At 45.9% G+C, this 16,154-nt stretch overlaps 1 protein-coding gene across 1 annotated transcript; it reads right to left on the bottom strand.

The window, feature by feature from the left end:
* Positions 1-431: 431 nt before the first annotated feature.
* EPX (eosinophil peroxidase) lies at positions 432-15,253 on the bottom strand. The gene is given in 14 exon segments (XM_020992041.1): positions 432-822; positions 1,109-1,321; positions 1,589-1,826; positions 3,220-3,390; positions 3,731-3,986; positions 5,679-5,839; positions 6,916-7,231; positions 9,675-9,881; positions 12,027-12,156; positions 13,379-13,502; positions 13,719-13,894; positions 14,522-14,612; positions 14,836-14,916; positions 15,170-15,253. Coding segments are annotated over 12 exon segments (2,151 nt in total). The 5' UTR covers positions 14,915-14,916; positions 15,170-15,253; the 3' UTR covers positions 432-822; positions 1,109-1,119.
* Between the last annotated feature and the right edge of the window lie 901 nt (positions 15,254-16,154).

The following is a 16,154-nucleotide window of genomic DNA, read 5'->3' as shown; positions in this document are numbered from 1 at the left end:
ATCCACAGTAGCAACTACCCATAATGCTCTTGGCCTTGAACCACCTTCCTCTGGCTAAATCAGCCTGTAAGTTATAGAAAATAAAACATTCTGTGCTTTTCCCAAGGATAAGAGATTGGCCATATCACCCTAACCAAAGGCTGTGCTAAGCTAGTGTCTAGCACATAGGGGGCACTTAATAACATTTTTTTCTCTTTCCCCTTCCCTTTCTCCCTTCTTAACTATTTCTCTCCTTCCTCCCTCACCGCCTCCCCCCCCCCAGCCTCTTCTGGAGTAGATTATGAGAACGTCCCTCCCCAAGCACACAAACAGCGACAATTCTGCTTTCAGCAATGCTTTATTGGCAGAAGCAGGATGTAACACTTGGCCCATTGTCCAAGAATCTGTTCTAGCCCCAGAGGAGGACTCTTGCAGGTATCTGTGGGACTGTGAGGTGTCTGAGTCTCAGAGATCTAGAAAAAGAGACTTTTCTGCCCCAGGGCCAGGGAGCCCACTGCCAACTCCATCTCTGGCGTGGAGCCCCAAGGTTTCTGCAGGTCCAGGATCCATAGCCATTAGTCTTAGTGTGACTTCTCAGGCCCATGCTGCTGGGAGCCCGGGGTGAAAGCTTGGTACCAGAAGTCATCTGAGGTGGGTTGGCGCATGGTACCCAGTGAACTCATACTGCTGATCCCAAGCAGGAAGCTTGGCTTTGAGAGTGAAGCCAGTGAAAGCATCAGCAAGAAGTGGGACTTCGGGGAGAAAGGGTGGTCCTCCTGGATGCCTCTGACTGCCCTGTCTCCACCACTCCTTTTGGCCAAGGGAGGAGGCTTGGATGGACTTCTGTGGGAACAAGCAGAAGTGATTGAAAATGTAGCCAGTCAGTGAACCTGGAAATGAGGCAGCAAGTCCAGGGTGAGATGAACTGTCACCCAAAGCCCTAGATCTTGGAAATGACAAACAGCAGCCCCTGGGTACAACCAAGTAATTAGTAAGCCCCTGAGAGATTTTCTCCATCCAATACGGAGTGTGAATCTCAGTCCTTCCCTTCCCCTCTAGAAGCCTGGGTACTGAGCTCACTAGCAAGGAGGATGATTCCAAACCCTAAGAATGGAGGTGCTCCTTTTACCTGCATGGTCCTCATCTGCCTCTCCAGGCCGAGAGATTCAGCTTGGGGATTTTCTTACAATTCACAAAACCCTTTGGGTAGATGTTGGCCTTGAAGATGTGTCGGGGGACGGTAGTAATACCAGTGTTGTCACAGACAATTCGAGACAAGGAGATTCTCCTCAAGGCCTGGCGCTGCCTCCTGGTGAAGACACCTCGATTCTGCCACCAGAACCTGCAAAGAAAATCGTTGTGGTAGGGCAGGGTGGGAGGGAGCAACTGCACAAGACTCTGAAGGCAAAGTTAGCAGTAGGGATAGAAGTGGGAAATTTGTTCCTGGATGAAATGCCCACCCGAGGGCCAGAATCTTAGTTTGGGCTTGCTCTGGTCTTCCCAGTTCAAAAGAAATGAGGCACATCAAAAGCGCTCATTCCTCACTTTAACTCTTAGGTGAGAATTTTAGTGTTCTCTTTCCTTTTCCCTTCAAATAAAGACCACTCACCTGTCTCCGTCTCTTGCTCTTCTAAACTGGTTCTCAAAAAGACAGGCCAGGAGGGGCCCTACTCTGGCCCCAGGTAATAAGGGCTCAGCAACAGCACCAACCCAGATGTCGATGTTGTCAGGAGTCCCATACAGATGCATGAACTTCCTTGCCAGGTTGGTGTTCTTCAGCACCCGGGCAAGTTGGGACAAAGTTCGGGGTTGGGAGAGCCTGCAGAAGCGTCTCCAAGCATTGTACCCTGAGGGGGTAGAAGGAAGCAGTTCCAGTCTCCCCCCCCCATCTCCCACCAAACTTCACTCTCAGGAGGTTTTGGTCATCCAGCTCTGGGCTGGAATGCAGAGCTCCCTGCCTTCCAGTAAGGACCACACTGTTCCAGAAAGCACAGCCACCTTGCACAAGTCTGGCCAGCCTCATCAAATTGAGAACATTGACATTTCCATGCAGTAAGCATGTGCATGTACGCACAGCAGTTTGTGTAATCACAATATCTAGTCAGGTTCACCTGACTCAGCCATGTGCCAAATGACTGTTATCCTGCTAGGTAATTGGTCGTAAAGGATAATGTAGATGGGAGGGGTCAAAGACAAACTGAATCATAGAGATGGAAGGGATTTATCTGATCCAGTCCCCTGGTTTTTACCACTGAGAGACTAACATGACTTGCCCACTGTCACACATACTGGTAGAGCTAAACCATAAAAACAGGCTCTCTAACAACAAATCCATCACTTTCCCACTGTTCCAGGCTGTGGATATATCTGAGGATAGCCTGACTACTTGAATCTGAGAAGTCCAGCTCCCAAGGGTCAAGGTCCAGCAGAACCCAGTCAGGAGGAGTTGGCTAGGCCAGGCTTGGAGCCAGTGTTTCCGTGGGGCAACTGCTCAGATACATGAACCTTGGGCCGAGATTTACCATGTGGGCTACAGCTCAGCCTCCAAAGAAACAAAAGAATGTGGCCCTGGCTGTCCAGAGATAGGACTGGAGAAACTGACAGAATGGGGATTAGAAAAACATTTCTGAGTTCAGCTGCGGGAGGGGGGGGAAGCTGGAAGGAGCAGGAAACAACTGAGGTCCCCTCCTGGGTCTGTAGCTCAAAGGGACCCAAACAACTACATCTCATTTCTCCAACATAGGCCGCCAATAAGCTAGGTGGAAGAGATGCTTCTCTCTCTCTCTCTCTCTCCTCTCTCTCTCTCTCTCTCTCTCTCTCTCTCTCTCTTTCTTCTCTCTCTCTCTCTCTCTCTCTCTCTCTCTCTCTCTCTCTCTCTCTCTCTCTCTCTCTCCCTCTCCCCCCCTCCCCCAGCCTGGGAGGGAGGCAAAACTGATGCTGGAGCTCAGTACGTTGCCCCAACATTATTAGTGGCCAAAGAAAGGTCTGACCTACTACTCACACCACCCTTTGTGCATTTTGGAAAGAATTATGGGTCAAACCCCTTGATGACAATTCTTTAAGCAGCCTGAGTTAGGAAGTACTGAGTTCCTGAAGGTCAGGTAGAACGTTGCTGGTAAGGAGAAGAGAGATCCTGGGGGAGAGCCTTTGCCTGAGCTAACCCAGATACCAAAGCCCCTCCCATCCTGTCATGGCCTTTTGGATCCCACCATGGACATAAGGATGGTCTAGTTCCCTTACCTGGGAGACCATGGTCCCGGCTGCGTTGCATGTTGAGGGCAGCCAAGTCCAGCCCGATGCGCCTAAACTGTCTGAATAGCTTGTCTCTGAGTTCATCTACCAGTATCTCATCTTGGCGGTTCAGTTTGGCTGGAGTGGCTATGAGGCCTCGGAGAATGGGGTCAATTCCACCTGGGAGAGAACAGATAACTGAAAGGAACTGATGTTTAAAAACCTTATTCCTGGGGGCAGCAGTGGTCAGAGGGACCTTACGAGTATTTGTAGCCATGGTAATCTAAAAACCTTATCCATCACCTGTCATGGCTCACTTAGCTTCCATAGGAGAGAAAATTTTGTTGGGAGGGAAGGTTAGACAGTGGAGGGAAGTGGTACATGTGCCCATCGGTATTGGGGGAAACCTCGTCTGCATTCTCTCAGAGAGAAGAGGTCTGCAAGATACACTGAATCTTGCTCATTCGAGGTCCATCCCCACCCGCCCCCTTGAACAGAGATCTCTGATAATCAAAATTACCTTCATTTACAACTCTCCAGCTGGCAAAAAAGACAGTGCTGAGAGGGACTCGAGAATTGGATTCCAAGGACCGGTACCGATTGCCCAACCGGAACATAAAGGGCTGGATCATGGTGTGACCAAAACGGAAGGCCAAGGTGAAGACATTAGAGACACGAGGATCCACTCGAGAACAGTAGCCCCGGTAGCGGCCCAGAGTTCTTCTGGCTCTGGCCCGACCCAGTACCAGGGGGAGGAAGTCTCTGTACGTAATGATCTAGAAGAGAGCACAGCCAGGGGAGTGAATTCCCATTTCCTGTTCCCAGAATTGATTTGGTCATTCAATCTTTCATTCAACAAGTGTTTAAATGCCTACCATGTATGTCTCAGGCACTGTGCTAGGTGCTGGGGATAGAAAGATATAAACAAAACCGTACCTGCCTTCAAAGAGCTTATGCTGTTTGGGAAGGAAACAATGTGTGCACAGATAAATAAATAACAAATATTTATATACAAAATAAATGTAAAGAATATCCTGGGGGAATCAGTGAAACAGAGCATTGAAGGAGGCAGGGATGCTAAGAGGAGGACATGAGGAGTGAGGGCATTCCTAGGAGCAAGGGGGAGTTAGTAGAACTTGTCAAGCAGGGGAGTGGCATGGTCACACCCATGCTTTAGGAAGAGTATTTTGGCAATAGTGTGGAGGTTGGATTGGAGAGTAGAGAGACTTAAAGCCAAGGATGCCAATTAAGAGGCAAATAGTTCAGGTGAGAGGTGACGAGTGCCTACCATCGGATTGTCAAAAAGGAAAATGACAAATGTTGGAGGGTCTGAGAGAAAACAGGCACACTGCTGTGCTCTTGGTCCATTGTGTAGACTGGCACAGCCATTCTGTAAAATTTGAAACTATGTCCCTAAGTCACTAAACTGCCTACCTTTGGCTCAGTGATACCACTACTAGGCCTATTCCCCAAGGAGATCAAAGAAAGGAGAAAAGGACCCATCTATTAAAAATATTATGGTGGTAAAGAAGTAGAAACTAAAGGGGTATCCATCATTTGGGGAATGACTAAACACATGATACATGAGTGTAATAGAATACTATTGTGCCATAAGAAATCACAGAAAGGATGGTTTCAAAGACAGCTGGGAAGACTTGTATGAATTGATGCAAAGTGAAGTGACTAGAACCAAGAGAATAATTTATACAACAACAGCACTGTGATGACAAGCAGCTTGGACACTTTCAGAGGACTGATGATGAAGAATGCTACTCACTTCCTCATAGAGAGGTGATGGACTCCAGGTACAAAAGGAGACATACATTTTTGGATATGGTCAATGCAGGAATTTGTTTTGCTTAATGAGGCAAATTTGTTATAAGGGTTTTTTTTTTCTTTTCCATGATAGGGGAGGGAGGTGATAGAGAGTGAAAATTAATGCTTGTTAATTTTTAAAAGTAAAATAAAAGTTACATTAAAATAAAGAGTTCTGAGGTCTTAAACCTCAGTGACTATGGGGATTGTGATACCCTTGACAGAACTGAGGAAGGTGGAAAGAAGAGTGGAATTTGGGAGAAAAATTAAAAACAATTTGAACCATTCCTTTTCCCATTTGGATAGCACTTTCTTCTTTTGAAAGTAACCTCCACACCTTTAATCATTTTTTGTCATCTTTTCCAACCCTGGGAAGTATTTATTACCTCCATGGGGAAAAGATCCCATAGTGAAATTAATGGCAGATATGAGTCTAGGCCTCCAGGTCTCCTGGTTCCTAATCCAATATTTTTGTACTAGGCCACCATGACACACTTTCATTTGACCCCTTTACTATTTAGACCCAATTAGGTGGTTACATGTATCCTCCCTATAAGTCCTTCCCAGGCTATGACAGAGAGCTGTTATCTCTGTTTTGAATCACCTTGGCATCTTACTCCAGGGGAAGGTGGTGGTCAATCAGCAGTACCTACCTGGACCATGGCCCCAACAATCTTCCGGGCCTCCTGGTACAGTTTCTCTCCACTCCATCGGGGATTTAGGCGTTTCAGCTCTCTAGCCAGTCGGTTGTGTTCCCGTACAAAGAGGGTATGGAGTGCTGTTAGTTTGGGGGTTTCACTTGCTCGACTGTCACCTTTGAAAACCCAAAATTCAGATAACCATCAGACCCCTCCCGAGAACATTCACTGCCTAATGGAGGTGCTTTGTTCAGGCCTGAAACTTGCTCTGTGATGCTCAGGCAAGCTCCTGGCTCTCTGGGTCTTTATTTCTCCAGCTAAACAGTGAGGTTCTTTCCAGAATACCCTGGGGGTCTGAAAGGAGAGAGTAGATTTGTGAGGGCAAGTCTATACCCAATGTGTTAATGGCCTGGGTCCTGAGAGGTTAGAGAAGAGCTTGGCTCTGTGTATTCATACAAAATCTAGGAGCCTAGATTCTGGAAGAGAAATCTTTTTCATGTAACATGTGAGAAGAACCAGAGGTTAGATCTACAACTAGGAGAAATTGTGGTGAAAATGGACATGCATGAGTTTTGGAGCCTTGGCTCACTGTGAAGTCCCAGTGAATCATAATTTGTCCCCCACTTGTAGTTGCTATACAGCAGTCTGTACTCTTCTCAGACTTTTAGACTTGACTTCATTCTGTTCTTTCTGGTGACACAGGGCAAGAAACAAAAAGATGTGGACAAAAACAAATACATATGTCTATATCAGAAGTGGGGAACCTGGTCTATATCCTTGTACAGATGGGGAAGGGAAAGAGTAGTAGATTTGTGCCTTAGTTAGTTCCTTATGTTTTTGCTGTGAAATGAAACTATTTTAATAACTAAGTTCTACATGGGGCAATAGTCATAGTTTAGCAAACATATAGCGCCTCCGGCAAATCTGTACATTACAAATATGTCCTAGTGCTGGGGACATTGTGAGGAAATTGAAGCTTAGAGTGAAATGAATTGCCCAAGGTCACATAGGAAGATACAGTGCCAGGATTTGCCCCCAAGTACTCTGACTCCAGACTGAGGGTTCTTTCCGCTATACCACACTTGCTTTCCTATACCATCCTGAATCTCAAAGACATCAAAGATTTGAATGACAGGACTAGAACCTGCAGGATAGCTACACCGATGAAGAGCATGCCGCTCCTTCACTTTGTCACAATGGCCCTAAAGGCCTGGCAACTCCTTATGGATGCTCCCAAGCCCATGTGCCTGACCTGCCAGGAAGCATCGGACTCGAGCATTGCGATTGGTAAGCAGGCAAGGGTCTTCCCGGAGGTTGTCAAAAGGCAGAAGGGCCCTCCCATTATCTTGGAACTGTGTATTGACAGCCAGCAGCCCCAGCTGATTAGATGTGTTCCTGAGCCGGGCAGCAAGGGCATCCTCACTGCCATACACCATGCTGGCATCCAAAAAGGAGGTGAGCGTGTTGAGCTGATTGAGGACAGAGTTCTTCCTGGGGCAGGCTGGTGCAGAGCGGTCAAAAGGGATACAGTCCTTCCGATTAGTAATGCGAGGGTCGTTTGGCGGAATCTGTAGAAAGAAGGTGGATAAGAATGGGTTCTGCCTTCACTCCCAACAGAGGGTTCCATTATCTCTGTCATCTGTCTCTGTTTTAAAAACCTGGCTAAAAGCTCACCTCCTGTAGGATGGCTGCCCTTACTAACTCAATCTCACCCTTCTCATAGAACACTAGAACCAGAAGAACCTAAAAGCCAAATCCAGTCCATCCCCTTTATTTTAGAGAAAACTCAGAGCTAGAGAGATGAAATGACTTAGCAGTGGGGTCCCAAGAGGCAGTAGGGCATAGTGGAAAGATTTGTTGGACTTGGAGCCGGAAAGTCCTGGGTTCAAATCCTGCATCTGACATTTAGCTGTGACCCTTTGCAAATTTCCTTTCTGAACCTTAGGTTCTTTGTGTGTAAAATGGGGATGATAATGCCTGTTGATGCTTGCTCACTGTCTTACAAGATTTCTCTCTGTCTCTGTTTCTCCCTCTGTCTCTGTTTTTCTCTCTGTCTTTCTTTCTCTATCTCTTTCTGTTTCTCTCTGTCGCTGCTCTTTCTTGGTTCTCATCCTACCTGCCTTACCATTCATTCTCAGTTTCTTTTGCTGGATCTTCAACCAGGTCATGAGTGTCCCCCAAAGCTCCATCCTTGGCCCTCTTCTCTTCTTCCCCTATACTGTTTCACTTGTTGATCTCCTTAGCTCCCATGAATTCAATGATCATTTCTATGTAGATGACTCTCAGATCTAATTCTCCAACTTTAATCTCTTTTCTGACCTCTAGTCACACATCTTTGATTAGTGGACATCTTCATCTGGATGTCCCATAGGCATCTTAACCACAACATGTCCAAAAACTGAACTCATTATCTTTTCTCCAAAACCTTGCCCTCTTCCTAACTTTCCTATTACCATCAAAGGCACCACCATCCTCATGGTCACCCAGACTCACAATCTAGGTGTCATCCACAAATCTTCACTCTTTTTCATTCCCAAATCTGTCACCAAAGGCTGTCAATTCTACTCTTGAAGCCTCTCTAAAATATGTCCCCTTTTCTCCTGTGCTGATGCCACCAACACCCTGGTACAGACTTGTCTCCTCATACCTGGACTATACCCTTCTGGTTGGTCTCGCCGCCTCAAATCCCTCTCCACTCTAGTGCATCCTCCATTTAACTACCAAAGTACAGGTCTGTTTGTGATTCTGCCCATCCTCACTCAATAAACCCCAGTCATTCTCCATTACCTTCAAGATCAAACATAAAATTCTCTGTTTGGCTCATAAAGCCCTTTGTCATCTTTCCCTTTCCTACCTTTCCGGTCTCCTTACACCTTATCCCCACCCATACTCTGTGACCCAATGGCCTTGGCCTTCTTGCTGATCCTCACTCCATCTCCAGATTCTGGACATTTTCACTGACTGTTCCTTCTGTCTGGAATACTCTCCTTCCTCATACTCACCTTCTGGTTTCCCTGACTTCCTTCAAGTTCTAGCTAAAATCCCACCTTCTGCTAGAAGCTTTTCTGGGCTTCCCTTGGAGATTATCTCCAATTTGCCCTGTATATATATCCTATTTAGGGGCAGCTAGGTGGCACAGTAGAAAGAGTGCCAATCCTGAAGACTCATCTTCTTGAGTTCAAATCTGGCCACAGACACTTACTAGCTGTGTGACCCTGGGCAAGTCTGTTTGCCTCAGTGTCCTCATCTGTAAAATAAGCTAGAAAGGGAAATGGCAAACCACTCCAGCATCTTTGCCAAGAAAACTCCAAACGGTATTATGAAGAGGGGTCACATGACTGAACAACAAAATATACTGTTTGTACATAGTTGCTTTGCATTAGGCTGTGAGCTCCTTGAGAATTAGGACTATCCTTTGCCTTTCTTTGTACCCCTAGCACTTAGCACAGTGCCTGGAATATAGTAGGTGTTTAATAAGTGCTTGTTGACTTGAGCTGACTCTGCCTCTGAAAATCTTTTGTTTCCTACAAAACCCTGCTTAAGCTACACCTTCTCTAAGAAGCCTTTTTGTATCCCCCATCTACCAGTGCTCCCCACCCCCCCCAAAATTTTTATCTTGTATTTTATTTTCTATATATTTCATATATACTCAATTACATATATATATATATATATATAATATTTCTGTATTATGTATATTTCTCCTTGAGACCAGGGACTCTTTCATTTTCATGACTCTCATTGTACTTCCAGTGCCTAGCATAGTGCAGCACTCATAGACTGACCAATTGAATAGATCATAGACAGTGTTGAATTATTTCCTCCCTGTCACACCTCTCTCTCTTGTCTCCCAAACCAGACTAGAAGCTACCTCAGAGCAAGGGCTATGTCGTATTCTTCAGCACCGTCAGCTCTGTGAAGGCCTCAAACAGCACTGACCACAGAAGGGTGTCAATAGCTAGGCCCTGCATTGTATCATCTCTTTATCCTCAAAGACCTCAAGAAACATACCTTGATAGGGAAACAAGGGAGTATCTGGGCACAACTCTTCTCACAGTCGATCCCCTCGGTGAAAGCCACCTTGGCTTGAGATTCAGGGCTGAAATCCAAGTCATGGTCAATGAACTGACCCCATTGCATGAACATGAGTGCCCTATTCCGGTCTGAAGTGACCTTTCCCTAAGGGAAGCGGACAATCTGGTTGGAGACAGCCCGGACCTGAATAGAAAAGATTGAGTTAGGACAATGGAATCGATGATTTGTCCAGAGCCTCCCAAGATTTAAGGTAGGACCTGGAGTGAAGTAGAGAAAACTGGATTCCTTGATCTTGAGTTCATGAATCTGTAGTCTTTTCCTTGACCCCAGAGCTATAACCAGGGTGGGGCAAGTATGGTGAAGTCCCATGTGTGCCTGAATTTAGAGGGCACCGAAGTTGATGGGGATGATTAGGAACACCAGCTCTTAGGGCTCAGTAGTCAATACTGTTTGCCCATGGCCTCCATGGTCTGAGGAAATCAATGCAGGGGTTCTCCTCTTCAGCTCCAACACCCTAGGTCCCTCCATGCAATCCTTAAGGGGGACAAGGATGCCGTTGGTGGAGATAAACAGGCAAGTGAAAAGATATTTTGGTGTTCCCTTATTCCCCTATTCTTAGCAGGAATAAGTAATTAAAATAGGAAGCTATTGCCCAGGTCAATTAGGGACCACAGTGAATAAAACACTGGGCTTGGAATCAAGAGGACTCATCTTCCCGAGTTCAAATCTGGCTTCAGACACTTACTAGCTGTGTGACCTTGGGCAAGTCACTTCACCCTGTTTGCCTCAGTTTCCTCATCTGTAAAATGAGCTGGAGAAGGAAATGGCAGACCATTCCAGTATCTTTGCCAAGAAAACCCCAAATGGGGTCATGAAGAGTCAGACAAGACTGAAAAATGGCTCAACAACAACATTGCCCTGTGTCTCTCTTCCCATTCACTTCTCAGCCCCTGCATTCTGACCTCATCTCTTGATGGAAACTAATTCTCATTCTTCTTGACCTCTTGGAGACATTGTGGGTCACTCCCCTCCTCATGGGTACTCTCTCTTCGCTTAGCTTTTGTAACTCTGCCTCCTCCTGGTCCTCCTCTAGAATGTCTGACAACTCCTATTTAACCTCCTCTGCTGAATCAACATCTATGCACCTTCCCTAATCTTGGCTATGTAACTCCAGGATCTGTCCTAGGCCTTCTTTCTCTAGACCCTCTTTCAAGGTAATCTTATCAGCCTCCTGTGGGTTCACATATCATCTCTTTGCCAGTGACTCGGTGTCCTTCCCTTCTAACTCTAATCCCTCTCCTAAGTGCTAGAATAGGTGCAAGACCTCACCAACCTGCCACCCTGTCAGCATGTTAGATGGTACCAATTAGATTCTCCTCGATATCACTAAATCTAAAATATAAGCTCCTTAAGGACAGGAACTATTTTTCTTTTTTGACTTTATATCTTTAGTGCTAGTAGATGGTTAATAAATGCCTATTGAATTCAAATGAATTTGATTAGACTGCAATGTATTAGAGGAAAATTACCAAATGAGCCATAGGAGTGAGCTCTCCCCTACCTCCATGTCCCAGGAGGCTGTCTTCCTTGTTTGAAGGTAAAAACTTGGGGCAGCTAAGTGACCCAATGGATAGAGCACTGGCCCTGGATTCAGGAGGACCTGAGTTCAAATCTGGCATCAGATATATAACACTCACTAGCTGCATGACCCTGGTCAGGTCACTTAACCCCATTGCCAAACAACAAAAAAAACAAAGTGAAAACTTTTTTTTTTTTGCCTCTTACCACAGGTGCAAAAATTCCTTAATTATCAGCTGCACTTGCAGCTCTCATCTTGCAAGAAGCAGCTTTCATTTTGGATTCTTTCCTGTCTCTACCTCCCCTCTAGGAGGTGAGTTCCTACCCTTGCTCCTGAAGACAAAGCCTTTTTAGTCCTTCTCTTTTATACCACAGGCCAACAGGTCCCAGAGATCCTCAGACTGATCCACTCCAGGCTCAAATACTTCATAGTTGTGTGACCCTGGGCAAATCATTTAAATGCTGTCAGCCTCAGTTTCCTCACCCGTAAAATGGGGATAATAACAGCACCTACCTCCCCAGGTTATTGTGAGGATCCAATGAAATAATATTTGTAAAGAAGGCACTTTGCAAACTTTAAAGCCCTCTATAAATGCTAGCTGTTATTAGATTGCTAGACTAGGCTCTGAAGAGGAAGAGAAAAGAGGAAACAAATGGAGTGGAATCCATTGGATTGAACCTATTAGGTGTTTAGGAGAAGAAGTTAAGTCTTACAGAGCTAACAAGTCTCTAGCTGCCCTTCAGCCTTACCAGTGGGAGAGTGAATCCATTCCTCTTCTTCCCAGGGGTCCAACCATAAGGGAGAGAAATTCTGTCCTCATACTCTGCAGGCAGCCAACGGGCCAAGGCTTGGTTAGATGCTCCCAGCCAAGGTCTCCTCCTGGAAACAATAATATATGCATGAATGGATGGATGGATGGATGGATGAATGGATGTATATGTGCATGTAGGTGTGTGTATGCATATGTGTGTGTGTGTATCTATCTATCTATCTATCTATCTATCTATCTATCTATCTATCTATCTATCCACATACATACAAGATCAAGGGTCAGTAAGAGAGCTAGGACCTGTTAGAATTAGAAGGGCTTACGTTTCCACAGGTAGAATAGTGCAGAGATTTAAAGAACAACAGCTCCAGGAAGTAGTACACTGTAGGTGGGCTCGGGCTTAGCCAATAAAAAGTAAGTTGATGGTTCCATAAAGACCCCAAAATCAAGATAAGGGTCAAGCCAGCTCGGACCAGTTAGGGTCAACCTGAGGACATCTGAAAAATGTCAGTGCGCCTGCTTAATGAACTTCATTACTATTATGTGACACACCCCGCATAAAATTAGAGCCTCATTAATGAGTCACGGGACCTATGACCAAGGGAGGGGGAACATATTTGAGCATATCAAGGGGAAGCATGTAAGGAAAGGTGTAACCTGGGAAGGGATGGACCAATCCAGGCCTGGGAGGTTTTGTGCCAAATTCAACTGCATAAAAGCACATTTGCCCTTGCACTCAGGGCCCACCCCTCCTGAAGAGGGGTGGAGCCAGCTTCTGGCCAGAAACATCTAAATCCTCTGGACTTTCTCTGTAATAAATTTTCTTGATACCAAATTTTTGGTGTCAAGCCTATTTCTAACAGACCTTTTTACCAACAGTGTGGGAAAAGAGAGTTGTTGGGGAAAGAATAGATGGAACATTTGTTAAGTATTTACTATGTGCCAGGCTATGTGTTAAGTAAGCCCTTTGCAATTTTTAATCTCATTTGATCCTCATGACAACACTGGGAGGTAGATGCTATTATTATCCCCATTTTACAGATGAGGAAACTGAGGCATAAGAAGTTAATTGACTGGTCCAGGGTCACATAGCTAGGAAGTGTCTAAGGTCACGATTGAATTCAAGTCTTCCTGATTCCAGGCTCAATGCTCTGTGCACTATGGCACCACCTACCCGCTCCACACAATACAATATATCAAGACCAAACTTGCCTTCAAGGAGCTTCCATTCTAATGTGGATAGACAGCACACAAAGGGGAGCTGGAAAAGCACGTGAGGGAGCAGTCCTGGGGCTTCCCATTGGCTTGCTGCTATTCCTCCCCCTCCCTTACCTATTATTGCATTTCCCCGTGATGGTGCGGTATTTGCTCCTTCGAGGACATTTCACTTCTTCCTCGTGAGAGGCACACCCGCTGGCGTTGGACAGCAGGTCCAGCTGGGATGGGGTCAGCACATCTGGGCAGGGCAGGAAGAGGAGGGGCTGGGGGGCTAGATCCTTCTTTCCCACCCAGCCAATCTTTCCCTTAGTTCCCCCAACACCTGCTAGCCCCTCCCTCACTAGCTTCAACTTCCTGAGGCTTCTGGCTCGTCGTCACCTTGGGGTGGTGGGTGGGGAGAGACCGTGGGGCTGCGCCAGGGAAGGGGAGAGGCTGGGCTGGATCAGGGCAGAACCTGTCAAGTTGAAGGGTCCTGGGTGTTGGGACTGAATCTTTCCCTCTAGCAGATTCAGGGCCACATGCATGTAGTCGGCAGCTTTTATAACCATCTTGGCCCCAGCTGCTGGCCGCTTAAAGTAGGTCAGGAAGTCCATGGGGCTTGCAGTTCCATTCTGAAGCCGCTGCTTTATGCTGATCAGAAATAGCAGGGGAGAAACGGAGGGAGGTGATAAGCATTTATTAAGCACCTACTCTGTGCCAGGTGCTTTACAAATAACATCTCATTCCATTCTAGCAACCACTGGGGCAGGGAAGTGCTATTATTATCCCCATTCTATAGTTGAGGAAAACTGAGGCAGGCAGAGATTAAGTGACTTGTCCAGGGTCAGAGAGCTAATAAGTGTCTGAGACCAGATTTGAATTCAGGTCTTCCCATGTGCTCTATCCACTGTTCCTCTAGACAGGGAGAGACAAGGACCAGGGGCCTGAGCAACACTCCAGGCTGAGGTGAGGGGCATGGATAGATAGATAGACCAGGGCATAAACAGACAGACATGTGGGCAAAGTCAGACACTTCCTGTTCAAGTTTGTTTTTATTTTTCCAAACAGAAATAGAACTTATATATTCAGGTTAGAGGGCATTCTATCTGAAGGAAGGGAGATGGACATGGTGATGGCCTCAGCTTGAGCCATGGTCTAATTCTTGCCATCTCTACATCTGTGTTTTTGCCACATCTATCTCCTTTCCATCCCTCCTCCAGACCCTCTTCCTCTCCTCTTCCCTCCTGATTCCAATTACTGTGCAAAAGTATTATTCACCTTTCTTGGGTCTGTTTGTAGGCCCTGTCCACAAGTCTCTTGGCCTCTTCCATGCAGCTCATGACCACTGAGGTCTCCACCTTACCGGCCACTGCCGTCCAGATGTCCAGAGAATAAAGGAGAGGAAGGGGGTCAGGTCCCATGGATAGCCACTGCCCCTCCTCCCCACCCTGGGATTTAGACTCTATGACCTTGGCCTGGGACCCTGTCTCCCCTTCTTCCCCAAGAAAATTTGAGACACACATTAGGAAAAGTCTTCAGGCCCTCCTTCATCTCCCTTCCCACACCATTCTGGTGTCCAAGTGACTAATTACCAGTGGAGGTAGTGCCCTCTGAGGCCTGGGGCAGAGTCAACATCGCCAGAAGCCCCATGAGGGGCAGAAGCAGCTTCATGTCTGAAAAAGACACCCCCAGTCTAGGATCAGAGGCCTCCTTTAAGGATGCCAGGTTACAAGCAAGGGATCATAGAATCTAAATCTGGAAAGGACCTTAGAAATCACCTGTTTTACAAATGAGTAGATTTGTAGGCTGAGAGAGTTCAAGATAACAGAGCAGAGCTGGGATTCTCACCAAAGGCTTGGAATTCCACTCCAGCCTTCTTGCCACCCCACCTTCACTCCCACCCCCCATGGCTGCTTCTCCCCATACCTGGACAGTTGTGAGTTTCCTTTACGAGCCAGGAACTACTTCTACTCTGCAAAGTTACAAAACAAGAAAAAAACGAGTTCCCAAGAGACTAAAACATGTGCAAAATGGTTGTTGTGATGAGCCATTAGAACATTTCTCCTGACTGCAAATATCAATAGCATTCTGAATTTGGAACATGAAAAACAAAATGAGAAAGAAAAGGCAAATGATTTACCCAAGGTCTCACAGCTCATTGATGACTCTTAAATGATTACATGCTATTGCATATTATATTACAATGTGACATGATATTACTTTTACATGATTATATATTATTACATATTATGGTATAATATTATATATTATATTACTTTTACATAATTACATATTACTTTAGTAATAATAATAATGATGAGGCAGCTAGGTGATGCAATTGATAGAGTGCTGGGCCTGGAGTCAAGAAGACCTAAATTCAAATCCAGTCTCAGGCACTTACTAGCTTTGTGACCCTGGGCAAGTCATTTAACCCTGTTTGCCTCAGTTTCCTCATCTGTAAAATGAGCTGGAGAAGGAAATGACAAACCACTCCAGTATGTTTGCCAAGAAAACCCCAAATGGGGTCAGGAAGAGTCGGACATGACTGAAACAGCTCAAGAACAACAATAATAATTCTATCATGATATACTTTAAGGTTTATAAAACACTTCATACACATTATCTCATTTGCTCTTCACTGCCACCTTGTGACACAGAGTGCACATTTTATCATCCCCACTTAACAGATGAACAAACTGAGGCCCATTGAGATAAAATTATCTCACTAGCTAGGGTCAAATGGCTAGTCAAAAGAGCAAACATTCACATCCAGGTCTTCCAACTGGGCTCTTACCCATGTGTCAAGGGCCCTGCTGGGAGACTTGTCAGTCACCTTACTCCCAGGAAGAGCAACCCCTCCACCCTCCTAACCCCCAATTCCCTTCAGAAAACAGAAGTTCCCATAACTTAC

This window comes from Phascolarctos cinereus, unplaced genomic scaffold, assembly GCF_003287225.1.
Source record: "Phascolarctos cinereus isolate Bilbo 61053 unplaced genomic scaffold, phaCin_HiC Scaffold_5;HRSCAF=322, whole genome shotgun sequence".
NCBI lineage: Eukaryota > Metazoa > Chordata > Mammalia > Diprotodontia > Phascolarctidae > Phascolarctos > Phascolarctos cinereus.
Note: the sequence above shows the minus strand (reverse complement) of the source record. Positions and strands in the feature narration are given on the sequence as shown.